The sequence below is a fragment of the Cuculus canorus genome, chromosome 10, assembly GCF_017976375.1.
Source record: "Cuculus canorus isolate bCucCan1 chromosome 10, bCucCan1.pri, whole genome shotgun sequence".
Taxonomy (NCBI): Eukaryota; Metazoa; Chordata; class Aves; order Cuculiformes; family Cuculidae; genus Cuculus; species Cuculus canorus.
In genome coordinates, this window is record NC_071410.1 from 19,316,260 (window position 1) to 19,343,742 (window position 27,483).

Below are 27,483 nucleotides of genomic sequence, written 5' to 3' on the forward strand. Positions count from 1 at the left end.
TGACTGGCTGGCTTTGAACACCTAATGCGGTTTTTATTTTTAAAATCAAACTAAAATAATTATCTAAAATGTCTCATGGCTTTTTACGTGACATTCATAAGGTTTCTTAATTAATTTACACTAATCCAAATATCTCTTTGTAGTATGCCAGGCACAATGGTCTGGAATTTCTGTTTCAGCGATCTTTCTACATAACGGCATTCACTTTCTCCTTCCCCTTTTGCTTGTGCCTGACACGTGCCTCCCAACAAGTGGGTTTACAGAATCATCTTTTTTCTGAACTTTCAGGGAGTGGAATCTGAGAAACCAGAAAAGTATGAAAGTTACAAAATACAGATCATTCTGCTTCCACATCCATAGGCACTTTAAAATAATAAGTATTTACAATATATTTGTTATTTGCATTTTCTGTTTTAATGGGTGTTTCCAATTTCTTATGCACTTACGTATATCTCAACAAAAACGTATGTAAGGCTTTCTGTATTCCTCATCTGCATTTAATAATAATAATACTATATTATTAGATATTGCACACGAGCATATCCAGCTTTGTACTTCAGAAAGGGAAACTGGTAGCCAATTGAAGTAAAATACAAGCAGAGAAACTAACCTGGAAGGCCCATTTCTCCCATGGCACCTTTTAACCCTGGAGGTCCTGTTGGTCCTGGCTGCCCAGGAAGCCCTGTTTCTCCCTTGATGCCTAGGAAAGGTGTGTTTTCAGTTAATTAATGACAATAATTAAAAGTTTCTGATATTTATGCATTGTCGTATGAATATGCTTTTTATCTAATTACAAAGGCAATGGATTTGGAGTTGCTTTAGGCCTAGTGCTGCTCCTACGTGTTTTTTTCATACCCATTTGTAGTGAAATATTAAACATCTTCAGTTTGTTCCAAGCCATTATTTGATCAGAGCAATTTTTTTGTTTTGAAGATTAGTGTAATGAAATGGGTCAAATGTCAGTCTATGATTCAGTAACCATCTAAAACAAGTTAGTATTGGGGTGACCTGGTGTCTCACGCGTTGTTCTGCAGAACGAACACATCATCTCTCTCATCTGCAATAGGTATTTAGCAGCTTCTAGTATGGAATTAAACACGACCTACAATTCTTTAAACAGTTTGAGTCCTGGGTGGTTAAAAAAATTCCCCAAGCCCAACAAGATATTTAGAGCAAGACCTACTTTAGACACAGAGAACAAAGATTCAAGATTTCAGATAAATTGTTATACTTTTAGGAAGAAGCAGTGCAAAACAGAATTTGTTTCCTTGGTCCTTACAATTCTTGAAAGCAAAGATGTGGCATTCAGACAGCTTTTGCAATACATTTATTTGGCTGTTTGCAAAGTACTATGAAACAGGCCAGTCCCAGTGCAGATCCTGCAGTCACGGTGCTTGCTTAAGCGGCAAGCCCTTTTCCAGTCACCCTAAAAGCTATCCTAATCTTCATTGGGATCAGTTTAAAACTGCTTTTGGGTCTGTTAGAAGAGAGCTCAAAGCATGCTGTTTGGATAACAATTTTAAATGTCTCAAAACTGTGTTGCAGCTTTAAGTGCAAATCCCTAGGCTTTGGGTAGATATACCTTGATTAACACTCCGATCCCATGTGACAAAAATGCATGCAAAGTTTTACACGTCAAAACTGTCCATCTGAGGCTTTGTTTACTTACCTGGCAATCCTGGCGCACCTGGTGGGCCACTAAGTCCTGGTGGGCCTGGGTCACCTGGGATACCTTGATAACCTTTCTGTCCTGGTAAACCAGGAATACCTCAAAGGAAAAAGATACTACTTATTATTTTAATTCTTATTACTACTACTGTACGCTTTCTTTTACATTAAGAGACCAGATTTTATTTATAGATGAACATTTATAGATGTTTTATTTATAGATGAACAAAAATCCAAACAGGGATTTTACTTCTGTAAATATAATTCCCCCTACTTTAGCAAAGAGAAGCATCACAGAACACAAAAGATTGCTTCTGGAAAGTTTAAAATTACTACAGAGCAGGAACAATACAAGTAAGCACAGGAAAAAGTAACTTTATGACTAGTGCCAATATATTTCATTCAGAAAGGACTGTCTTTTCAGATGTGCAGACTCCACGCTAACTTCTATATATTCACCCAGACTATGTATATTCATGTTTAATTGCATCGCTACACTTTGGAACTGATATACTAAAAAAGTAATACAGTTTCTTTAGCAGACTTTTACAATTTCTATGTGCTTATTAATTGCCCTGCAGGCATAAATCTGCCCTCTACAGCTCTTAGTTAACAGTGGGAGAAAAAAACAAACCCAAAACACTAAGTGTCTTAGGATCCTACCTAGGCTTCACAGAAATTAATGCAGTAGATGAATCAGCCCAATAATGGTTGGGTCAACATTAAAGAAAGACATTTTGGTTCTCATTAGGATAGAATATTTTTACTCTTCTTGAAGCTAAACTAGAGTTCAAAGGAGACATCAGAAACCTTGAGGGGGATAAGAGGGAAGCAAGAAAGGGAGAGAGAAAAGAGATCTGAGTGAATGGAGAAAACCTTGCAGGCTGCCAGTTTCCCACGTAGAAACAGACACAGAAATGACGTTTAGCTCAAGGGAGGGTAACCTGACAGAAATATCCAAACGGAGAATCTGAAGGTGATGTATGAGCAGATGACCATGAGCAAAGGCCCAAGGGCCTGTGAGACAGCAGGAATGCAGCCAGCACAACCACCACTATATCTCATCGTGTGTAAGAATATCACCCAGAAGACTGAATCTTAATCCTGCTGAAAGCACGTTAGCGTTATTACAGTATCGCCATATGCCAAGTAAAAGCAACAGTTAATGAGCAAGGGCAGTGCAAACTAACTGTACAGAGCAACTTGGTCATAGAACCACTGAAAAAAAAGGCCTAAAATAAGAAAACCTTAAGCCACTGCCATATTTTGAGTTCACTTTTTTCTGTAAGAAAGAATGAAGTGGAATGCATTCAGTTACAGGTCACCGTTACCTGTAGAGGACAAACCACCTCCCCATGCAAACTTCTGTACCTGGAACACCTGGCTCGCCTTTTTCTCCTTTTGCTCCCAGCTGTTTCGGATCAACTTTTCCAGGTGGACCTGGCAGGCCTGCTTCACCTTTGACACCTTTCTGTCCTACTGGGCCGGGGGGCCCTTGCGGCCCAGGCAATCCAGTATTACCTACAGTAGGAACAGACAACACAAGGGGAAAAAATATAATCCTTCAGGCAGGCTAATATATTCGCAATGCTTCTTCTTACATAGGGAGTCCATGAAGTTGCAATTCACTGAACCATCAGTCAGTTTATGTAAGGTTCTCCACAGCATTTTAAGATCTGGAACAAAGCTGAGTGAGTGGACTGCATGAAGATGTCTGTCTGGTGCAGTCTGTCCGCTCTGGCCATCCCAGCTCCGATCAAGCAGCTGTCTTTACGACCCATGTCGAGAGAGCTCCCAGAGCCCCACCACGCTGTGCCACTAGCATAGAGGAGCCGCAACAGATAGAGCACCTTTGGATTCACAGCCTTCTTGTTCTAGGGAGAGGAGTGGGTTTTATTGTACCAAACTCTTTCAAAATTAATTTCCAATGAGGGCTGGGAAAATGTAGATAGAATAGTTTCTCTGGAATACCTATAGAGCAAATGCTGGGTGACTCCATACCCCAAAGCTACTGATTTTCTCCTTTCTGCTCCTTAAAGCAGACTTTACAACATACTTCAGAAATATCACCCTACTTCAATACCATCAATCCAAAGGTAATGTTCTAAAAATAGCTAATATATCATTACATCAATTAAAAAAAGAGGGACTGAATGCTATGGCTTAAAACTGCAAAGCCTTTCTGAACATTGGCACTGTCAAAAGAACATAATCAAAGCAGAACCCAGAAACGAAGATCTACATGTTAGTATTACAAAGCCTCTTTCCACACAGCACATGGAAAACACCATTCTGTGTTCTCTTCAGGGATAGAGAAAACAAACATTACCTTTCAAGCCAGGAAGGCCATTTCTTCCAGGAGTTCCCGGAGGTCCTGGAGGCCCAGGAGCTCCCATGACGCCCATCTCACCTTTGGCACCTAAATGCATTGAAATACCATTGTTACTCTGAAAAAACCCTCAAAACCTCTCAGTACTTAATTTTCACTTCCCCACATCTCTATGGTATTTATTAAGCAATACATCCATACAAAGCCTGTGTTAAGAGAATTACAAGCACTCAGTTCTTGTAGAGATATTAATCAGATAAAATGACCACTTGAAAATGGTACCAAATTTTCCACAGTTAAGTCCTAGGAAGAAAATTTGCAGTGCGCTCTTCTTTTTGGTAGAAAGCATATTTATACCTTGAATAAGTTTAGTTCCCTGGTTTGAATAATAAATACTTGTTTGCAAGCAAACTTGAATTTATTAAAAGCCAAAAGGACAATCAGAAATATACTACTTTTAGAATATTTTGTATTGTCCCCTTTTTCCAAAGACGGAAACTCAAAATTCACTTTTGAGATTTCAATTCTGGGGAGTGAAACAGACTATCTTAATTGAATAGTCTAATACACAGAATAAGGAAATTAACATTTAAAACTATGCATTGGATCCAATTGATAGCATTTGTAATTGCTTCCTTTAAACGAATTCTATTTCTAAATTTTAGGAGTGACTAGAAAAAAGAAAATCACAAAATAAATCAGGCAAGTGTCATATGATGATCAAAGTCGCATTTGAAAGTTGTGAAACGGAGTAACAGCAAAAGAGTTTGAATCAAGTTACAAGAAAGAGTGGAGAGGTGACAAAGATTTTAATGCAGCTAATTTTTAAGTAGTTTTCTTTTTAAAAGCATGAGATAAAATGGCTACATGGATCCAATTTTAAATGGACAGGACAAACATCAAAGCTCATTAAGCTGGCGGGACAAAGCATAAAGAGCAGCCAGCTGTAACTACAGTTTGGTCTCTGTTCACAGGTAAAACATGTGAACTTACCTGGAAATCCAGGTATCCCATCCCGGCCAGGTGGTCCAGGTGAACCTTGAGGCCCTGGGAGACCAGGAGGTCCTGGATATCCTGGGGCTCCTTGGTCACCTGGAGGCCCAGGAACATCAAAGCCTGGAGGACCTGGATCCCCTTTCTCTCCTGGAACGCCCTGGAGCCCTAGACAATGTTGTTAAGAGACAATTTTTTAGCGAAAAGTAAGGCAAGGCTGGTGTCTGTGTGTATCTAGGCATAACACTGAGAAACAGCAAAGTTTTATTGGCAGTCCATTCCTAGCACTGAAGAAAACCCTGCAATTCTTCTAAAGCCAGTTTTTTTAATGGTTTCCAGGTGTTAAAAGGCCACATTTTCCTGAAGAAAAGCATTCCTAAAATTTTATCAAGTAGTTGCAAATGCAATTCAAAAAAATCTCAAAAGGAAAACAATTGTCTTCAACAACCCCTTCTGATTAATCAAACAGAAAGCCAAGACTGATTAGACTGGTTTGTATTTTATCACTAATTAACATTCTTAAAAGTATATTTCCATTAATGATACAATTTTACTACATTCTAAGATAACATCAACTGAATATTTTTGAAGGATGGCAAAATTCTGCATTGCATTACATTTCCCTGCATGAAAAATATGAACTGTCAAAATACGCTCAAGATTTTTTAAGGCTAATGACACTCAGCTCGAGGCACCGCTGAAGCAAGCAGACAGCAGACAGTGCTCTGTATTAAAGAAGATGCTCATTCTGGAAACGTAGCTGATAAAAAATGGATTCTTCTTAAATCTCAAATTAAGAAAAGTCTTTGGTAAAAAAAACACAGTACCTGGGGAACCTGAGGTTCAAAAGCCAACGAGTTAGAGCTCATCAGGAAGTTGAGACAGGTAGCAGTAAGGAGTTGCAATAGTCGTTAAGTTAGGAAACAAAATAAAGCACGTACCGATTAGAACAAAGAAAAACTCTACCCTAAAGTTACAGAAAACAGAGTTACTTTGCAGAGAAAAACCAGCACCAGACGATAGATAGGGACTGCACACACTCTGTATTTAATGGGTCCCTATCAGCAAGTGGGAAAGGAAAAAAAAATAATATGTAAGTCAGTAACAGACCAAACTCCATGGTAAAGATACTTTTTTCAAATAAAAAATAAATTCTAATTGGATTTCTGGTTCTCAAAACTGTAACCATATCATAATTAGAACACCACAGACAACACAATAAATTCTGAAGTAACTTGTTACATATTTAAAACTGAAGAACGCGGAGTTACTGCAAACTATTTGAAGAAATGGTGGTGCAGGGAAAGGGAATTCCTTTCAAGGGAAATCCTTTCAAGAATTTTCCAAATAACCTTAAAAAACAGGGCCCTAGAAACCTTACCCTAATGTTGCATAACGGAAGAGAATCAAAACAGCCTACTAAAATAACAAGGAATAGGAGATAGGAACGTAAGACATTCTGCACAAAACAGACAAATAGCACTGCCAAGGGAAATAACAAGGACTTCTCAAGTGGGACCTTCAACCATGCACTAGATTTCAGAGTCACCATGCTGTTAGTAGCCACAGTGATTAGTCAGTACAGCTGTGAAGAGCAAAACCATAAGCATTTTAAATCCACCAACTCTAGTAATAATTGTGCGCTTGTCAAAATTGGTATTTTGCAGAATAGATCAGTGATCACGTGAAATCGAATTGTGGCTAATACCAGAAGGAAGACAAAATAACATGCTTTGGATGAAACATTCAGACCCTTAACTAACAGATCCCACCCTCCAAGACATATCTGTGTTGCCTTCTGCTTCAGTTCAGCCTCAAGTGCAACCAGAGGTTCAGGATGGTATAGGAAGCATAGTAAGCCAGGCAGAGGATCCGTCCGCTGGCTCAGGGAACATCTGTGCATATTGTCCAGACCTCTTCTGTCCCTAGCTCTTAATACTGGACACATTCAAGGCTTGCTGGTGCAGGGACCACACATTCCTTTTCCCGCTGGGAAACTTGTGAAAAAATGTACTTAAACACAACCCACATTCATGTATGTGAGTCAAACTCAAACTCCATGGGCCTACTTACTCAAGGGCTTCCCTGCCTTCAAGTTAGGCACTCTGCTGGCTCTCAGCTCATGGTTCATAAAGATCTGAATAAGATCAACCCATCTGTAACCCATGGTCCTGCTGTTGGCCAGGAACTTTTCAGCATGCATTGAGAACAATGTCAGAACTAGTGCTGACATATAAATTCAACAAGTGTAGTTCACAAACATGCAGCATAAACAGTCACACAGGTACAGCAAGAACCAGGTGGGTTTTAAAATGTTTTAGTGGCTGCCACGCTCAAGTTCCCAGAGAGCGTTCGCACTGTGGTGACTGCCACACATCTGCAGTTGGTGCACAGCAAGCCCATTCACTGAATGGAGGGGAAAAGGAATTTTCCTAAACAAACATTGTGAATAGAATGATGTGCATGCATGTATATGTACCCTTTGAGCACAGAGATGGAACAAGTTAATGTCTTCATCAGTCACCGGTCATTTTAGACAAAAGACAATCAAACTCCCTTCAGGGACATATTCCTATTATCACTATCTTTAAATATGACTTTGTCAATCTGCTTTAAATCTACCAGGACTCATGAAATTTGCTCAGTTTGCAGAAACATAGGGTGTGAGGGAATGAGGAACCCCAGATCTCAGAGGTTTCTGTAAGAGGAATTTTTTAGACGCTCTTTTTTAGGTGTGCTTATGACAAGCTAAACGTGTATGACTTCTTACTGACAGGCTTTTGTTAAAACAGTATCACCTCACTACTTCGAGAACATTTTCTCCTCTATAAAATAATGAACCAGCTAGTTTGGAACAGTCATGCTTTCTTCTGTAATTCCACTTACAATTTCAGTAAAAACCATGATGTACAAAATCCTGCCTGCTTGGCTGGCAAGATAGCTGAGCTAATAGATGTGAAGTCTCTATCTTTCCTTGCCTATGTGTTCAGTGGGACCTTCAGTGTCCCGTGTACCTGCTCGGTGTATGCCAGAAATAATCTATGGTTACAATTTCTGCAAGTTTTACCTGGGGGGCCAACAGGACCCGGAGGTCCTGGAGATCCAGGTGGACCTTGACCACCAATGCCAGGGATGCCTGGTGGGCCTGGGAGTCCTGGTGGTCCACTTGGTCCAGGGTCACCTAAAAGAACACTCTTGTTTAGTTAGATAGTGAACTCAGTCCAGAAATACTTGCTTTCAGAAGCAGAGTGTCTGCACACTGTACTTGAAATCTTGTCCTTGTGTGCAAACAAATATGGATCTGACATAGAAAAAAAAAATCCGCTTCAGAGGCTACTTCTGAAAGCCAAAGATTTGTCCTCACTCTGTGCAGAACGCATGCACTTTAGATTTCTGGGCTATACAGAGATATGTTATTGCTTCATTATCCACATCAAACTCAACAAATGCTCTCCAGCAAACCAGGTATTCTCCGCAGTTCTATGCAGACACTGATTAACAGTAGGAATTTGTGAATTGCTAACCCTCTGCATGTTGAGGCACAATACATATAAATGACCATTATTCTATTGAAAAAGTTTTACCCACAAGATTTGTCCTTAGAATACAGATTTTCATATACTGACCTACAGATTGGTATTTACTCCCTTGACTGCTTGTCTTTCAAGAATACAAGCTTCACACAAGCTTCCATTTACACAGGTGTCTCTGATGTGGGAAAATGGACCCTGAAGTAATTGCTGCAAAATCAGCACTGCTTGTGTTTAACTGCCATATAACTTCCAGAGCATCTACATTTTCTAAAGTTTAACAGGGAACAGAAAATGGAAGAGGTTCTTCATACCTTTGGGCCCTGGAGTTCCATCAAAACCTGCCCGTCCTGGAAGACCAGGGCTTCCTGGGAAGCCAGAATCACCTTTAGGTCCTTGAAGTCCTTTTGTGCCTGGTGGTCCTGGAGGCCCAGGTGGACCTGGAACTCCAAATCCACGCTCCCCCTGTAAAAAAATTAACAAATTTTATAAAACAGTTTTTTTCTAACTTTAGCCTCTCCTAAAAACATTCAAGTAGCAAAGAAAAAATTCCCACCGTCCTAGAGTTCAAGTTCCTTTTTTCCTACCCTCACTCAAACCTCAAGTAGAGAATGTGACTTCTCTGTGACTTCCCCGCCATCAAAAGCTGATGAGAGGTGAAATTCTCCCCACTGACAAAGAAGAATCCCTAAGAAATTGAAGTTTTATATTAAACAAGCAAACACAGACCTTCTGTCCCGGGAAACCAGGTGGTCCAGGAGGTCCATCTAGACCAGGGCGACCTGGAGTTCCCGGAGCTCCGGGGGGGCCTGGAGTCCCTGGGAAACCTACACATGACATGGAGGTTAGGGCAGCAGAAGAAAGAACACCAGAGAACATCAGAACAACTCTACCAGAAAAACTTTGGGCCCACGACGATTAATCTCTGAAAAGAGGTTCTATACTTAAGCATGTTTGAGGGGCACCCGTTTGGCTGAGATAACTTTTGAGTACACAGTCTTTGCCACAGAGGATCTCTGGGGCTCCTCTCGGAGGAGGGCACTCCACGTGCTGTGTGCTCTAACAGAGATTACAAGCAGTTCACATCAGAAACATTAACATCTCAAGGCAGTATTTGGAGACAATTTATTGATTCAAACTCAAACATTTCTAATTTCCTAAAGTTTTACGTATTTGTTTCGGCATCCTTGGTTTACTGAAAACCATAAGGTGCCATGAAGGAGTAGTACAGTAAACAGAGGAATAAGAGCATAGCAGGTTTTTTCCTGCTATTACTGAAACTATAATAAAGACTTCTAAATTCAAGACAAACTTTTTTTTTAAGTATTCTAGAAATATAAATAAACTCACTACCCTCTACACCCACTTTTACAGCCAGTACAATACAGTAACACGACTGTAAACATACCTTTTGGGCCTGGTGGACCTGGAAGTCCAATGCCAGGAATACCTGGCTCTCCCTTTGCACCTGGGATGCCAGATAAGCCACGCTGACCTGGCTGACCAGGATCTCCTGTAGAAAAAAGAAAATCAACATAGTTATCAAGAATCAGTCAGAATAAAAAGCTCTTGGAATTCCCTGGATATCTAGTTGCTGCTTTACCTGGAAGACCCGGGTCGCCATTTCTTCCTGGAGGACCAGGGGGGCCAGGAACTCCTGGTTCTGTAATGGTCTGGCCAGGGTCACCTTTTGGACCTAAAACAAAAAAGAAGAAATATGTATCACTTAGTATGAGCTTCTTTCCTGTTTTTCTTTCAGCAGAAGAAGATACTAGCCACACCCCAACCTTACAAAGAACTTGAACACCAGCAACACTCTACCCAGTAGACTATCTGCCCTTGAGCCCCACGCAGCACTTACAAGCTTAGAAGCATTTTTTTTAATGTTAAGATAGTTTTTCTGAAACGTTACTTTTTTTAGCTTCCTCCTAGGTACCATCACATGAACAGTACTTTCCGTAGCTGACACCAGCACAACCTGATCAGGATCTGTGTAGTTGACAAGAAAGTAACAAAAGCAAACTTGTTCAAAGCAAACTCTTGCTTTCAAAAACTGTTGTAGTTGCAGTATTATTAAGCACAAGCCAGACAGTGCATTTCCACTATAATCAGTTGAGAAGGAGAAGCTTCTCTAGAGGTCACAGCAGAAGAGTGAGTCATGTGGCTACGGTAACGTACTACAAATTTTACTCACTTAGCAATTCTGTGATGACCTTCAATAAGGGAGCTTATAAATACTAGGTCTTACAACACCTTTGGGAAAAGCTGAAAAGCAGTATTATGTTCCAAGAACTATCTGGAGTGCAAGGACAAAACTTGATTTTTCAGCTTTGTCCAACAGCACACAGAGACCAACTCACCAGGAACTCCAGGAGGCCCTGGACGGCCCGATACACCCTGGATGCCCTTTTCACCAGGTGGACCTTGTGGACCAAAACCAGGAGGTCCAGGAAGTCCTTTGTCTCCAGGAAGACCTGGTATTCCTGGATCACCTGGAATACCCATTTCTCCTTTGAATGCAACACTGCCCTGAAAAAAACAAAGAGCAGGATGGGAAAGAGCAACACGTATTTACTAGCAAAGGAGTAAAGTCTTTTATTGCTTCTGTTTTGAAACTCCTTGGCAGTTTCCACCCCTCTATTTCTCAAGCTGCCTACATTTTACTAACACGATAGATAATGTCTAAACTTAGCTACGTAATTCTTCACATTACAGAGGTGAAACACAGACAATGGCAGAAAGGACCATCTGACACTCCCCAGGAGAAGTCTCAGCATATTTTCAGAGGCATTGACAGATTCAGAGAGTAATTCTGTATATCATCACTAGACTGGCATCTATTGAAAAGAATTACTGCATTAGTCACATTAAGAAAAATGTGCATTTGCCGGTCCTCTTAGCTACACTACATCAAACACATGTAGGACTTCCCAAACATCTGTCCAGTCAAAGACAGCATAAAATGGAACTCACAGGTTCTCCTTTAGGGCCAGGTAGGCCTGGCAGTCCATCTCGTCCAGGAGTGCCATCTATGCCAGGAAGACCTGGAGGACCTGGGAAGCCAGGGTCTCCTTTTTCACCCTTCATTCTTGGAGAAGTCAGGACATCCCCTGGGTCTCCTTTCGGACCAGGTCTCCCAGGAGCACCTGGAGGCCCTGGGAATCCCTGAGGAGGAAGGAAAAAAACAGAAAAGGCATTTCAGTATTCCTTTCCCTCCCTCTCCAAGTGTGGCACAATTGAAGCATTAAACGTTCAAGCTAGTTATAGACAAACACTCAAGATAAATGACACAGTTTTCCCACCGGAATATAACACCACCACTTACTGGTGGCCCTACAAGGCCCGTTAATCCAGGAAGCCCCTTTTCACCTTTTGGTCCAGGAAAACCAGGAGAACCTGAGTGGTGCAGAAAGACATAAAAGAAAACCATAAAACTCTAGAAGCTATAAACATCAAACATGCTGTTTGCATAAGATAACAGCTATGTTGTTTTAAAACCTGGCAAGGTTTAGTCCAATTTTTTTAGAGAGCTTGATTTCATTTGAGCAGAACAAAATTTGCAACTCTAAGCTCAATCAGTAGCGTCAAAAAATATCACACTTATAAAAAGGCTCCAGCTCCTCTGTCATTCCCAGAACAGCAAGTAGTAAAAGTTAATTTCTCTTTCAGTGAAATCTACAGCAGATCATAAACCTTCAATACGCAGAATGCTTGCAAGTCTGTCTTTGATCAGAGAATTGGTTTTGAATGACCTGATTTGCAAAAAAATGAGTGATTGTTTTACACATACCCCATCTGCTTCTTCCTAACACTCCGCAACTGTATGAAATAGGACATGCATCAACTACATACTGGAGCAGACAACCGTGCATCTGAATTTGTACACAATACATAGATATATCATTAGCATTATATACAGATACTCAGCTACAAAAGTGACTTCACAGAACATATTAAGCAAAACAGTGACAGCTACAGCCTCACCTGGACTACCTGGAAGTCCTGGTGGTCCTCTCTCCCCAGGGGGCCCAGTTATTCCAGTTCCTATACAATTGAAGCATGTGTCCCCTTGATCACCTAAGAAGATTTGCATTGAAAAAGCACACTTGAGCAGCAGATCTTAGAAAAAATTGAAAGAATTCAGCACAACAGTAACTGTTTTTTTGCTACTGATCTATAACAGCAAGTCCAAAATTACTATTTTACATAATTATATGATTGCTTAAATAGAAGGCTTCCCCATGAAGGCCAGACTGAAGCCTTTTTGGTTGCTAGGCATCGGAAACCCAACATCAGATGTGATTAAAATTTATCTAGGATAGTGCAAAATATATTAAAACAAAAAAACTGTTTTCAAGCACAATAAAATATACTGTGGACTTTTTTTGCTCAGCGAGAGAGTCCTCTTCTAAAGTAGGTACTTGACATTTCAAACTGCAACTCTAAAATACTTATCAAAATCCCAAACTTTAATTAAGCTCCAAGAGTGCAAAACAAATACTGGGAATATTTAATCGATTTGACAATAGGCTAAAACTTATTTTAGTTAAAAGAAAAAATAATTAAAAAAAAAAATGTTTTCTAGAAGTTTAGAAATTTCCCTCACATACAGACGTTTCTGACATTTGTGAATGTAGTATTTAAGCACCTCATGCAAGTTAATTAACCAACCCTTATAATCTCCATGAGGAAAAAGAATATTGCTTGGAAGGGGCACAAAAATAAGTGAGATGCCCAAAGTCATCTAGGATGTCCACGGCTGAGCTAGGAAAAGATTCTCACTTACCTATATCAGCATCCTCATTGCAAGATTGTCTTTTTGGAAACAAGGATACATATTAAAGATGTATTTCTTTCGCTTATCAAACAAACAAAGTTATCATAGATTGACTGACCAACTCAAAATAGGAGTCTTGCATTTATAATTTCAATGTTGCTTTCCATAAAAGAACGTCAAATTTATTCATGGAGTAAGTATAAAACTTTTTCATATAGAGTTGGCAACTGCTGTTACAAAACCCTTAAAATTCTATCTACCTGAGAGGCATTCATAAACCTGAAGTTCCGTTTTACTTCAATCATGATCTATGCGAGGGCCTACCCTAGCATTGGTTGTACCCTCGTCACTTTGATATTCTTGTGCTTTAACACTAGATGAGGGACTATCCTATGTCCAAACAAACCAGCTTTACACTCAGAAAAAGAAAATATCTGCACTCAACCCTACTGGCAAGAGACATTGATTATCCTTATTTCATGCATGTTTTATGCTGTTAAATAAGCTTTAACAAAGAGAGAAAAAAACAAGATAGCCATGACACTGCACCTTTTTGGCCTCGCTCCCCTGTAAAGCCTTGTTGTCCTGGAATTCCTGGAGGACCTGGTGGGCCCTGTTCACATAACCCTTCACCTAAGGAGAATTGGGAGTTCAATGATCAGTTTGTGTTAAGCAGACATAATTAATACTTGTATGTATTCAGTAAAATATATACTCCCTAGTGTTTGCATGGATATTCCAATATACCCACACAATCACAGACCAAATGTTTCAGCAATTCAGACAGAGGCTTGCTAACGAAAACCCACCAATGTAATCTAAACTCAAAGCGAAACAATCCATGATATTGCACAATGGTCATCAGCTCTCCTTCGCAATCTTAACTATCTTCCACTAACTTCCACAGCCTGCACACTTCCATCTCTACACTACATTCTGCTGTTCAGTCTCATATCATAAAGGCACATCTATGAAATATCAGTGAGGGGATTCAAGATGCCAATGCCATCTCAGTGTTTGATTCCTTTCTGAACTGTGTTAGTTCCAATAAGTCACAGTAGGGCTCACTTCAGGTAGAAGGAGACGCGATAAAACCAAACTGTGACTCATTTCAACACCGTTGAATTCCCAAATTCTGTAATTGTCCTTAAGGCTAGAGTTCTAGAAATGTCCTGGTCTGCAATGGCAATGACTTGAAGAATGTATACAAATAGTTTGAAATCTTATGGGCTGCAGCTGCTGATAAGCTAAATCTTTGGAGGTGGAATTTCAAAAAAATAATAATAAAAAAAGAATGTCAGAGTTATTCAGACTCTCCTTCCTGCTGTGTCTTTGTGGGCATCACTTACCAGGAGGAACAGATGGTGCAGGTGGCCCTGGTGGCCCTGGTGGTCCTGGAGGTCCTCGTGGTCCATCAAGTCCTGGTTGCCCAGGAATAGAAATACCAGGTAAACCTGGATCTCCCTTCTGTCCTCTCTCACCAGGTAAGCCAGGTGGGCCAGGAGGTCCAACAGTAGTGATCCCTAAGATAGGAAGAACTTAGCTGAGTGTTCAAAGATTTAAATCACCTTTTTGCATAGATGACAATAATATACAAGGAATACATGCTACAGCCAAGACTTTCCGTGTAAGTAATCCATAATGTTTCTCTAACATAATCAAACTACATGATGTGCAGTGTTTGACATATGCACATTTTACATTTTCAGGGACTCCTCCTTGAAAAAATGACCTGAGACTCAACAAGTAAATTTATACAGGAAAACACCCCAAAACAGTAGTAATGAAAGGAAGTACGGATAGAAAAAAGAATGTTTACAACCTGCAGCATTAGAATGATAGTGTTGTTCTCTGTGCATGCATAAGGCAAATACAGGTGTCACTGCTCACTGTCCCTGTAAACTCAGCTCCTCAATCTCTAGTATCAGCCAATGTACAGAAGAGACTAGGTTTGATGACCAGGTACCAGATTTCTGGTACATAATACTTTCTCTGTGGAATACAATGGATAGTGTAGAGATAAAGACCATTAAGGTAGTATCTGTTTGACAGCCTTGATGATTAGCATCCTCTGTTCACCACAGCAGGGGCAATGAATGTTCAGAATTTCTCATATTATCCCCATAAGCTAAGGGCCACCCTCAAAGCTAGCTCTGAATAGTCCTGCCTTCACTTTCTGCTCAGTCCAGCTCTCAAAATGAGTGTTGAAAGACTGCAAAGCTAAATAAACATGAATACATTTGAGCATGGAGCTTGTTTTAATGCTTGCCCTCCTACCTGGAGAACCTGGCAAGCCAGGTGGGCCTGGCCTGCCAGAGAACCCACGCTCTCCTTTGGCTCCTGGAAGTCCTGGCAATCCTTTGCTACCTTTTGGTCCCACTGCTGCATCAATGCCTGGTCTTGAAATGACCTGTAAATATTTCATGTTCAAGTGAAACAGCTTGAAGAGAAGTGGAATGGTAAACAGGTAAGTGGAAAGAGAAGTTTGACATATTTTGAACCTTATACCAAATGATGCTCTCCTGCTCCACTGAATTACCAGGTAAAATTCCAGTAAAGAGCTCCTCCCATAGGAAGCACTTTTACTGCCAAATCAACATGGTCTCAACAGGCTTTAGTGAAGCTGACTGTTTCTGCCGGTCTGAGGTTATAGTCTAGCCTTCTGTTTGTAACCTAGCAAATCCTAGAGCACAGACTCTACCTCGAAAGGAGGAAACAATCATTTCTATTAGTGAATATATGAAATCTTCACCGATTCTGTCATTGTTATACCCAGAGATGGGACTCACAGTTACCCAAGAACTATAATAAGACAACACTGTCAACCAAATGAAGAATGAAAAGAAAGGCTCAGCAACTTACAATTCCAGGAGGACCAGGGGGACCGATGTCACCTTTTTCACCCTATCAATGAAATTAAAAGCATTTTTTACACTGTGCATTAGTACATAATAAAGTTATTGCAAATATTCCTCAACACTGTAACAGCATGGACAATGCAATTACTACTCAGCCAGAACTGTACTCAGTGATGGCAGATTTTCAATTGTTATTATAGCAATAATGATAAAAAACACCTGGCATACCTTTTCACCATCTCTTCCTGGAGCACCATTTATTCCAGGCCCACCAGGTAAACCCTTCAAGAAAAGAGAAATATAATCACACTCAAATTTTCCCCGTATCAGAAGAAAAGCTTATCAGGAGTCTGCTTAGATTAGAAATGTATGCGTTACTCACATCCCTACCAGGCTGACCAGGTTCTCCATCTTTGCCAGGCTTTCCCTTCAAAGACATAATAAGCATTGAGATAAAATGCTTCAGTAGTGAAGAATTCTTATGGAAACAGTGTTACTCATTTCCCTTTTTTCAGTAAACCAAACTTTGTCTAGAATGCAGTCCCTGTGACAAACAGGTCAGAGACATCAAGCGAGTATAATCAATAGTTATCTAAACTGAGGTTTTGATTTTGAAAACCAAAGCAACCTTTAATTTAACATCAGATAAATCCTTTATTTGGAAAACAGATCCTAACTCCCTAACGCTTCATTAGAAAATCAGTATAAAGTGACTGGTGAAACTAAATAAAAACATTTTTGTGTTTGAATTTCTCTCTCCTTTAAATAAATACTATATTCTGAAGAATAGTATCAACAAAAATACAATTCTGCTCAAAGAAGTGACTTCTAAAACCCATATATTCTTGTTGAACAGCTCTGCCATTGTTGCAACAACAGTAGTGCAAGCTCCACTTCCTTCCAGAGTATTCACTGGGCAAGAAAAATACAACTTTATTGTTAGCATTACAGAAGCAATATGTATGGGGGAACACCTGCTGGAACATAATTAGAATAGGCAATTATGTCTCACCACAGTGTCAAGATCAACTCTCAGTCCCTGAGAGACTGACAATAAGACCTGACAGATATGGTATATTAGATTACAGTGCAATTTGTGAATTCTTTATTATTAATGATGAGTTGCAATTCTCAAAAATGAGGTTTTAAGATTTCCTATGAATTTGCAGAACTACATGTTTGATTACCAGTGACATTTTTACAAGTATTTCTGAAATGGGTTTGAGGCCCTCAGAATCATAAAGAGTCCTAAAAGGCAGTCTTAGAGTAACTTAATAGCAAAATTGCCCTTTAAAGTATGCAGCATGCCCAAGTTCAGAGTAACAGAACAAAAATGTTGCTAACCAAGCTTTTGTCAAAAGGCATTTGCTATATCCCCCCAAGATTTTTATCCCTTCAGATCTTTGCAAATTGATGTGTTTCCCATTTAATTTTGCAGAGAGAAGCAACTTGGAAAATACAATTCAAAAACCACTCAGAATACAGTGACAATTTTGGCTTTATAAATCTGCCTCATTTCTTATGTTCTTTAAAGCAGACAAATCAAAGCACTCATATATATCTCAGCATCTAAGAAGAGTTTTATCCAGAATACCAAACATTTGTTTCCATTGTACTTATTTCCTATCGAAATTTGAAAACCTAAACCATGTTTCTAAACAGTGTTTCTATATCGTCCAATCAACTCGAGCAAGCCTTGTGTCTTGGTTTTCAAAAAGGCCCATTATGCTGATGAAATTATGGGTTCAGTAACTCTGAAAGCGAAAATACCAAATGCCTTGAGTTGGTAGCATCTTATTTTTACTTTGCGAGTACAGCCCACGTTATTTACATCCTATTTCTTAACACTTCTATGATCTTCCGCAGCTTTTCTGAGCTGTGATATTCAGGATGGATTTGAGTTGAGACAGGAATAAAGTGACTTGCATTATCCTCAGATGCAGCCATCCTGACTTGTCCCCAGATAGCACATAAACCAAAGTAGCCTCTTGTGAAGTGACAAATGGACTTTTGGTCTTAATGCAGTGTTCAGAGACTCGGTTTTGTGAACGACCTCAGAAGTAAACCCACCGAGAATGCGTTTACATAGACTGGCTTGAATATGTACCGATCTCATGCTGCTTGCCAACCCAGTACCAAGCAAACTCAATGAAGATCCCCTCTAAAAGGAAACAGAACTGCTGCTTCAGTCAAGCAGTTCGACAACTTTGAAGAAGGTTGCCACAGGTAACTAAACAGCATAATTCAAGTTAGTTTCTCCTGCCCCCAAAACCCAAGATTTACGTGTAGACAATTCTACTAGAGAGCACGGAGAGATCCATAGCTAGAAGCACTTTCATGAACCAGATGCCGTCATCTACTAGTTTGCCAGGTTGCGGAAAACAAAAAGAAGTCTCTTACCCAGAGGCTGTGGCCCCACCTGACTTCAACATTTGCTTAATTCTCAAAGCTAACACTGATTGGAAAGATAAATGTTTGGTTAAACAGACTACTTACTCTTTTGCCTGGTTCTCCTTGCTCACCTTTTTCACCTTTTACGCCACCTGGAAGACCCTGGACACACAAACGTCATCTTAAACTGAGCCCACAAGTCAGAGTAGAATGAATTTACAGTTCTGATACAGATGCAACAAAAAAACACTAAAGGAAGACTACTCACAGGAGGGCCTTGTGGTCCAGGAAGTCCTGGTGGGCCTGGATCACCTGGAATACCCTGTCAAGCATGGGCAAAAAATAAGAAGATTGAAGCCTCCATCAACTCTTTAGTAGCTCAGTTGATTTAAAAAAAAAAAAATAGAAATTTTTTTTTTTTTTGCTGGTATTTAGATTTCCAAGTACTAGGAACAGTAAAAGATAATATTTATTCTTTCTTTGTGTGGAACTTCAAGTGCATCTATAAATTTTATTAGCTGCTTATCCTGTTTATTTAGATGATTCACTCCACTAAGACACAGCTACCTCCTGTGTGCACTGCAGCAGCTGGTTTGGTGGCCTGCAGCTGTTATACAATAACAAAAGGAAGGAAGAAAAAAAGGAAAGAAAAAAAGAACAAATACCAGATCCTGCTGGAATTAATGGAGCAACAGTCATTAGATTACTAGCAGTCATTGAAGTTGTGAGGCCATCAGGACCAACAGCATGTTTGTCAGAACAGTGTTACAGGATCACTGTGTTGAAAAGTTAGGGCTTCTATTTTGTCTTGCTACACCTCTGTATAAGTCCTAAAATTATTCACCATTAACCTAAAGAAAAGTTATACAGGGTATTGAACCCACAAAAGGTCTGTGTGAAGTTTCTGCTACTTTCTTAAAGGCCTCCTCTCGACTTGCTCAAGCTCATCTATACACTTGATTTTTCAGAGAGAGAACATAGGTAGTGGCACACACCAGAACTTTGTGTCTACTTCACAAATAAGAAGCGTAAAGCTGAATTTTGTTACTGTGTGTATACTACTAAGTATAACTTTAGTTGAAATAAAAACAAAATTTTAAACTTTGAAATCATTGTTAATTTTGGTCAAAGGCAACACACTGAGACTGTTTGGAAGTCTTAGTGCTTTAAAAGGAAAGTAGTCAGAATACTTTTATTTTGTACATTTACGTAACTTAATGACAGTGTAATTAGTCCTCCAGAGATCCCTGAGGACAGAGGCAAATTACTCTGACCCTAATAAAGTCAGATGAATGTTTGCTTCAAATACAGTGGAGTCAAAATATCACCCTATATTTTCTAAGAACTATAAAGACACACAACGTGGCTCTTTACCTTCTGTCCTATTGCTTTGGTATGCAGCAGTATTTTATTTTGGCAAGGTGTAAGACAATTCTGTCCTCCATTTTGATCAAAACCATTTGTTACTCTTCCTTTCAGAAGAACATTAAGCACCACTAAGGCATTCCCTAAAGCTATCCACTGATGTACATTTGCAATGGGTAGTCATCCTAGAAAGATTTTGTTTCTGGTTTTGTCTTTGTCTTGGTATTTGTGGGTGGGGAAGGACCCGTAGAAATCAAACCAACAGTTTGAACTTGCTCTTATAATAGGGCTCGAAATTTACTTTAGAGAGGCCAGAAATGGGAAAGCACTTTATTCAGACCACAAGGAAGCAAGATCTTTGGGCATCACTAATAACCAAAAAGGCGCGGGGGGGCGAGGGGGGTGAGAAAAAAAAAGAAAAAAAATAAATTGAGCTAAGATTTTTTTTAACGACTTCTTCACAATACATGACAGCTGGTTAATTAATGGGAATTTGAATCCTCAGAGAGCTTTGAAAATCCAAGTCTGGGTCTTCCAAGAAAGAAGAATATTTCAGGTCCTTTTACTGTTACTATAAAACTTTCTTTAACAGAGTTTCTTAAGAATAGTTAATTTACTAAGGGAAGCAACTGAGCTAATGCGACTGGCATGCCTTCTATTAAAGGAGAAGTACTTAGCATTGAAATAGTCAGTATTTTGAGGAAAAATAATAGAATGTCTGCAGTAAGCCAGATGCGAGTATGTGTGAGAAAAACCAATGAGGTCTGCAGCTTGATCACATGCTCGTTGTGGATTGATATGTTTTCCCACTCACCTGATCTCCTTTCTGAAACTCAATGTCATTTGGTCTTTTCTGTTCTCCAATTTGTCCTGGTGGCCCTGGAGGTCCCTGAAGACCTTGTTCACCCTAATGTGCAAGAACATGGCAGTTTGTTACGGTTAATATAAGCCACAATGGCACGTACAAGTATTTTGAAAGTAACATGCAAAAAAGTCATGATCAACCTACTTACTTTTTCACCTTTGGGTCCTTGGAAATTCAAGCCCATATTACCCTGCAAAAAGTATAATTCATCAGATCTTAGAAGTCACAAGTGAACAGAAAGAAAAACAAAACAGACCACTACCACCAATAAGGGAAAAGAAATACCTTAGGTCCTGGCAGCCCTGGTGGACCAGGAGGCCCCTATTAAAAATGGAAACAACAAAAAATTAATTTCCAAGCACTTTACATGCCCTCTTGTGGGGAAAGTAAAAGAACAGTGTTGCTATTTTGAGTTCTGTGCATTATGTCCATGTTGACAATGCACCCTGCCTTCCCTTGAGAGCTATTCTTCATGCTATTCATCTTCACATACCTGTAAGAAACTAGTTCTCCCCTTAAGGGAGAGTCAAATAAAACTAAATGGTCAGGTATGAAATATTAAGGAAAGAATAATCATGGTTTAAATAAGCTAAATCGCGTCCCACAGGTTTCACACAAATAAGGGGCCTGGACAAGGATTCAGCCTGACTTAAAGAGAAAAGGGGTCTGGTAATAGGCTGTTTCAAATGTATCACATTTAAATGTGCACATTGACAGCTCCAGGGTGAACTGAAGGCATGGTTGCCATGGTTTTCATACCACGTCTTAACCACCAAGATCTCTGCCCTTCAGTGACCTGCCTCTGAGGACACTAAACAAAGAAGTAACTGCCCCATTTAACGCTTTAGGGGGCAACAGGTTAAAGAGACTTACTGTCAAACCTGGGGGCCCTGGAGGGCCAATTGGACCTGGTACTCCCATGGAGCCGGGTGGGCCCTGTTGAGAAAGCAGAGGAGGCTATGAGAGGCACCTTCTAATGAAAAAAACAGTGAGACATTCGAGGTCACAAAACCCAGACGGCTGGCACGCCATACATGTCAAATCAAACTAGCTGACCACTAACCTACCAATCTGTCCTTGTGGAAAGGCGTAAAGGACTGTACATTGTGTTAGAAGTGTTCTGCTCTCAACATCAATACATCTCTTTGCCTTGAATAAGGGAATGCTTTTTTGCTTGTTTTGAACTACTTTTGCTCTTTTTTTCTCTTCATGCACTGACAGAGAACAACAAAACACTTTGTATTTGTCATTCCTCCCAGCCAGAAAGAGACAATAGGGAAGCACAGATCAGAGGAACAGAAATGCTAACAGGCTCAGTCTGGTCAGAATAGCCTGGGGCTTGCCTCTTTGTAGCAGGAAATGGAAGTCTCTGGATTCTGTCCAGCCCAGGCCGATAGACTCATTTTCTGCTTCCCTTGTTCTTCCACTAAAGCAAAGAATGGCTCAGTGGGGAAGCACAAGGCCTGGGGTGACTAGCTGTTTTCACAGAAAACTGCTGGGAGAACAGAAACACTGTTCAGGAGGTGCAACATGAGGAGAACAGCTGAGACGCTACCCTCTCTTCCCACCATCCAAAATAGCAACTACCACCCAGAAAGGCAAATGTGAGTTGCTTTACCTCCGGATGAAGAAGGGAAGGGAATTCTAGAACTGATAGAGAATGTCTAGGAACGGGGAACAGGCTGGAGAAACAGAGAAGCAGGTCAATTACTGTGAGTACTGCTGCCTGCTGGATACCACTTTCCTAACCACGGGATCTTTCTGGCCTCTGTGATTATTAAGAGCACAGCAACTCTGCCCTACTATGGGCAAATTGGAAGCACTTACTTTCCCTCAAGCCGTAAACTAGAGGTACAGTAAATATTAGCCCTGCTTCTCCACATAAACATATGGATCCCCTAGCACCAAATGTCCCAGTAGTGCTGTAATGCAGATAGTTTTCATGTTATCCTTTCCACAGAACACAGCCTAATAGTATTTTACACAACTTACAGGTATGCCTGGAAGACCTGGAAATCCTGGGTCACCCTTCTGTCCTGGCAGCAAGGATGTAATTATTTCACCTGGTTCACCCTAGAAGAAAAAAAGCTGACTTTAATTAATAGCTCATTTTACAATTCTTTATCAACGTTCTGACTCTAAAGAACACACAGTGGGTCTTAAAATTCTGAGAGACTCAGAGTTATGCTACACTCTAGCAATACTCTTTAATGTAAGTATAGATTCTCCAAGAACAGTGCTTTTCAGGAGAGCTGCTTGCATATCTGAAAGATTCTTTATATCGCAAAATTACCAACTATTCAAAGCTCTCTTTTTATATGTGCAAATATATCAGCATTAACTTCAATTCCGAAAAGATTAGGGGATTGAAATACAAATGCTTCACAAAAGAGACATTCCAGCTCCATGTGAAAGCAATGGATAGGACACAATGGAAAAAAGGCTCATTCAGCTTTTTCCACTTCATGACATTAATGCTGAGTAGGCTGTTATAATAGTCACGCTTCATTTTCTATATTGAAGCAGTTTCTTATTATTTCAGGGAAGATCTTCATTTTAAAAATACATGTTCAGATCAGCTTGCCTGTTAATATTTTTAAAACAATTGGGAAAAGGAACTAAGAAAACAGATTCATCTTAATAGTCACCATTTCCTAGAACTAGTGTTATGCTGTCCTCTCAGAGGTTTACTGGAATGATTCTGTGGGTCAAGTTTACTTTCAAATAGATAAGGACTCAATGCTCAAATAGGTCAAGGATACAACTAAAAAGCCCTTAGAAAATAAAAGGGGTCTTTAACATCCCAAATCAGATTACGAGACTATTTACATTAGGTGAAAAAGGAATCTATGTAGCAATCACAGTAAAAAGCACATTTCCAAAAGGAACATAACAAGTTACACTATTCTATTCACTGGATAGTATGAGTTATTATTGCTTACTCCCTAGTAGTGTTCTTGAACATGCAGAGGTATATACTGGTGCATATGGATGAATGCAGGCATTTTCCCAAATTGATGCCTCACACTTCCAAGGAAACCAGCTTCAAAAAACAGTCTGTTCGTTCTGGAACTACTGACCCAAATACCCAAATTAAGTGAAGCTACTGCAGAATTTCCAGCTAGTTGTAGTGGAGCGGCCTCAAAACTCTAAGCTTTCTGCAGAACGTCACTCCAGATTCCAAAGGATGCACATGGTCTTGTGTAAAAGCAAGCAGGTTAGTTATGCTGGATACACTGCACATCCATGCCTGGTTAGCACGTTGATGATAGAGTGCAGAACACTTACCTTCATACCTGGCAGGCCAGGGGGTCCCTTTGTATAAAAGAAAAAAAAAAAGCCAAAAGAAAGATCAATAGAAATAAATAACTGGTTTGTTATTTGCAAACCACTAGTCAGATTTACATTTACACTCTGAGGCAAGCATTAAAGACAGAATCTAAAAGAAAAAAGATGGCAAACAGGAGAAAATAATTTTTATGATCTTCAGAATCAAGTGGAAAAAATAGAGAGAAATACTTTTACCACGACTATTGAGCATTAAAGGGACTACATTTCCTAGCAATTTATTGCTTTATTGCCTCCTATTTATCTATCCTGTCTACTACGTTTCTGTTTGTACTTCGGTTCCGACAGTCACTTTGCTGTACATCCTTGTGTTTTATGATGAAAACACCCTACATTGTCTCTTTTTTCTGCCACATTAATCATCAGTAAGACTATTTAGATCAACTGCATGATAATATCAAGATCTTACTTCTCCGACACACTGTATTTCTGCAGGTGGCAAAGCACTTCAGCATTTGAGAACCCAAAGGATTGTTTATTAGCTTTACCACAGCATGCAGCAGAAAAGCTCTTTCACTGGACATCTAAAATATTCTGATTAACCATAAAAAGAAAAGTATATTCTGATCTATTCAAAGACTAACTGCAAAAAGAGGCTGACATTTATCTGATATCTTGCAGATTTAAGTAGAAGTTTTTGAACAGATTACAGGTAGCTGATCTGGAAATCTTTTACTTACAGGAGGCCCTTGTAAACCAGGAAAACCTGGACTGCCTGGGAAGCCGCGCTCTCCCTTAGGGATGAAGAAAACTATTAGCCAAAACCAAACCAAAACAGAACAAGAACAAACAAACAAACGAATTTTGACTGAAAAGTCCTGTTTTACTGTTAGCTTATGACTCCGGAGTAACGAACTGTATTGCAACAAGCCATAGGACAAGTAGTTTGTTAAATGACACAACTGATTGAAAGAGAACTTTCCACTTTAAGGTATTTCCACATACCACCAGGCAAAGTACTACACTACAAAGACGGAAAACACTTATAGTGCTATAGAACATCAGCTTCTTAAGTAAAGATCATAATCTGAAGCTAAGTAACATGTTAGGATGGAAGTGATTCCTTACAAAAAGGATTCTGAATGAGTATTTTCAATGCACTGTTATTAAAAATTAATAATTAAAAAGTCCCATTGTTAGGCAATAAGTTTTCCTTGGTAGTAAGAGTCTACTAAAAAGGTAAGATGCAGTAAATGACCTAATGATCAGACACTCCTCTCAGTTGTTAGCTATAAAATTAAGGATTTAGAACAAAGAATTTGACTACATTGGCTGCAAAATATAAACATCATGTCTTGATGCTGTCAATTTCTGGCAAAACTTACGTTTCAAGCACCAGATCACGACCCCTTCTCTCAGATGTGTGTCTGAATATTCTTGGAATTACCTGTGCAACTCATTAACAAAAAGTACTGCTGCACATAATAAACGGAACCTATTGGCTACAGCCAGGAGAACAAGAACTCTTTATTGTAATACAGTTGCGTTCTTAAGAATTTTAAAGGGATTCCACCTTTGTTCCATTGCATCCTGGGATACCCTGAGGTCCTGGTGGCCCATCTTGTCCTGGTAATCCCTTTAAAGTGGAAAAGAAGAAAGAAGAATAAGCTTACAGAATGCTCCTCTTGGCCTGAAAGACAGAAGGGAACAGATTTGTATCTACACAGCCTATTCTTACTCACAGGAAGTCCTGGTGTTCCTGGAAATCCTGGAAGCCCTGGAGGTCCCTAGAATAAAATGAACCACGTAAGGTTTAAACAGTACGGTACGAATGGATGTGCTAAAGGATTTACCAAGATTTTAACAAATCTAACCTATATGTGCATATGTAAGTAAAGAACAACAGAAACATCTGAATAATCTGTAACAAAACCCCACTGTGCCAGATGACAGCCATCAAAGTTTTTCTTTCAGTGAAATAGCTACAAAAACATAGAGAAGACAACACAGAACTAAAGTAATAGTATGTATATATGGAGAGAAAATAAATGAACGCTCAAGATGTGGAAAATGGATGTGTCACCCTGAAGTCAAAGATGCATCAACTGTCACCCAGCTAAGAGGTGTGACAAAAAAAAAAAAGCAAAGCACAAAACCTAAAGGATTTCCAGACAAAGCAGCCTCCCCATATTGATCCTACATATACTGCATCTACTTCAGTATAAACCAAAGCAAAGCTACTGGAGGATTTTAACTTCCTGTAGAGGAAAACAGATCAAATAATATTGGGGTTAGTCTCCCTAAGGAGTTCCTGAAAGTAATACAAGCAGTACATAAGACTGTATTACTTACGCAATCTTATATTACTTATAAAAATGTAATGCAATCTCTTCTAGCCGGCAGATAAATGACTCTTCATAATTAAGTTAATTTCCCTCCCTATAAATCACCACTGGTGTGAAAATATACTTAATGCCTGGCAGTCTTTATCCATAATTCTAATATTATATTAATTACCCTAAAACTACAACATTACTTACTCTGATTCCTTTGGGTCCAATAGGTCCTGGAAGTCCATCATCACCCTAAAAAAAAACAACAAACAAACAAGAAAAACCACACTCAAGTTTGAACTCTGCCTTTCTATCAAATTAAACTGTGAGCATGATAAAGTTTCTTCTACATGTTTATGGTAAGTGGACTGAAAGTTATGGCAGTTGTGATTTCCTGAGTAAAAGGGTTCAAAAGTATATTATTTTGCGTGCTGCACTTCGAATTGAAAAGTCTTTGTTACAGTTGATACACTATGACTTAGAGGAAGCGTGTTTTAAAAAACCCAAAGCAGTTTAAGATTGTTTGTAAGCCGATACCTGCCATGTGCTTTCGTCAAACATCCTACAGTGACCTCTTGTGGGTAAAGGAAGATACACAAGATAAAACGTGAATGATGCTCTACCCTTACTTATATTACGATAAAGCAGAACTTCATAGCAAATTCTTAAGAAAAGGCATTTATGCAATCCAAGTTTCTAGTCCAGGACCCCTCTGTTGTTTTGTCCTTGTTACATCCTATTAATCACACAGAATCACAAGGTTGGAAAGGACCCATTGGATCATCGAGTCCAACCATTCCTAACACTCCCTAAACACTTCATCCACCCGTTCCTTAAACACCTTTTCTTTTCTTTTAGTATAGACATTTTTTCTTGTCACCTACCTATATTTTTCTTTGCTGCTTTTTGATGTGCTTCTCATTACTTTATACTGTGAGTGTTTGCAAATAGGCACATCGTGGATAATCTTGTATATATTAAATATAAATGCGTTCCGAATGTAATGATCTAATTCATTAGCAAATAAAAATGAACTGAACCAGGGAAAGCAAGGGGCATTCCACAGTCCCTGCACAGAACTTCATT

The 27,483-nt window shown here is 39.5% G+C and overlaps 1 protein-coding gene across 2 annotated transcripts in view; it reads right to left on the reverse strand.

The window, feature by feature from the left end:
- Window positions 1-27,483, reverse strand: part of COL4A5 (collagen type IV alpha 5 chain) — a 78,206-nt gene that overhangs the window by 17,943 nt on the left and 32,780 nt on the right. For both annotated transcript variants that reach the window (XM_054075524.1, XM_054075526.1), the window contains exons 4-35: window positions 26,605-26,649; window positions 25,807-25,851; window positions 25,638-25,700; window positions 24,805-24,858; window positions 24,065-24,091; window positions 22,769-22,849; window positions 21,650-21,712; window positions 21,062-21,097; window positions 20,925-20,966; window positions 20,726-20,818; window positions 18,815-18,868; window positions 18,652-18,708; window positions 16,538-16,582; window positions 16,384-16,437; window positions 16,160-16,201; window positions 15,575-15,707; window positions 14,647-14,820; window positions 13,847-13,930; window positions 12,505-12,597; window positions 11,846-11,916; window positions 11,494-11,685; window positions 10,881-11,049; window positions 10,124-10,216; window positions 9,929-10,033; window positions 9,250-9,347; window positions 8,835-8,985; window positions 8,058-8,171; window positions 4,991-5,158; window positions 3,998-4,087; window positions 3,040-3,189; window positions 1,670-1,768; window positions 611-700 (exon numbers count right to left, since the gene is read on the reverse strand). In XM_054075524.1, the coding sequence (XP_053931499.1) occupies window positions 611-700; window positions 1,670-1,768; window positions 3,040-3,189; window positions 3,998-4,087; window positions 4,991-5,158; window positions 8,058-8,171; window positions 8,835-8,985; window positions 9,250-9,347; window positions 9,929-10,033; window positions 10,124-10,216; window positions 10,881-11,049; window positions 11,494-11,685; window positions 11,846-11,916; window positions 12,505-12,597; window positions 13,847-13,930; window positions 14,647-14,820; window positions 15,575-15,707; window positions 16,160-16,201; window positions 16,384-16,437; window positions 16,538-16,582; window positions 18,652-18,708; window positions 18,815-18,868; window positions 20,726-20,818; window positions 20,925-20,966; window positions 21,062-21,097; window positions 21,650-21,712; window positions 22,769-22,849; window positions 24,065-24,091; window positions 24,805-24,858; window positions 25,638-25,700; window positions 25,807-25,851; window positions 26,605-26,649 (2,875 nt within the window). The remainder of the gene's footprint in view (window positions 1-610; window positions 701-1,669; window positions 1,769-3,039; window positions 3,190-3,997; window positions 4,088-4,990; window positions 5,159-8,057; window positions 8,172-8,834; window positions 8,986-9,249; window positions 9,348-9,928; window positions 10,034-10,123; window positions 10,217-10,880; window positions 11,050-11,493; window positions 11,686-11,845; window positions 11,917-12,504; window positions 12,598-13,846; window positions 13,931-14,646; window positions 14,821-15,574; window positions 15,708-16,159; window positions 16,202-16,383; window positions 16,438-16,537; window positions 16,583-18,651; window positions 18,709-18,814; window positions 18,869-20,725; window positions 20,819-20,924; window positions 20,967-21,061; window positions 21,098-21,649; window positions 21,713-22,768; window positions 22,850-24,064; window positions 24,092-24,804; window positions 24,859-25,637; window positions 25,701-25,806; window positions 25,852-26,604; window positions 26,650-27,483) is intronic.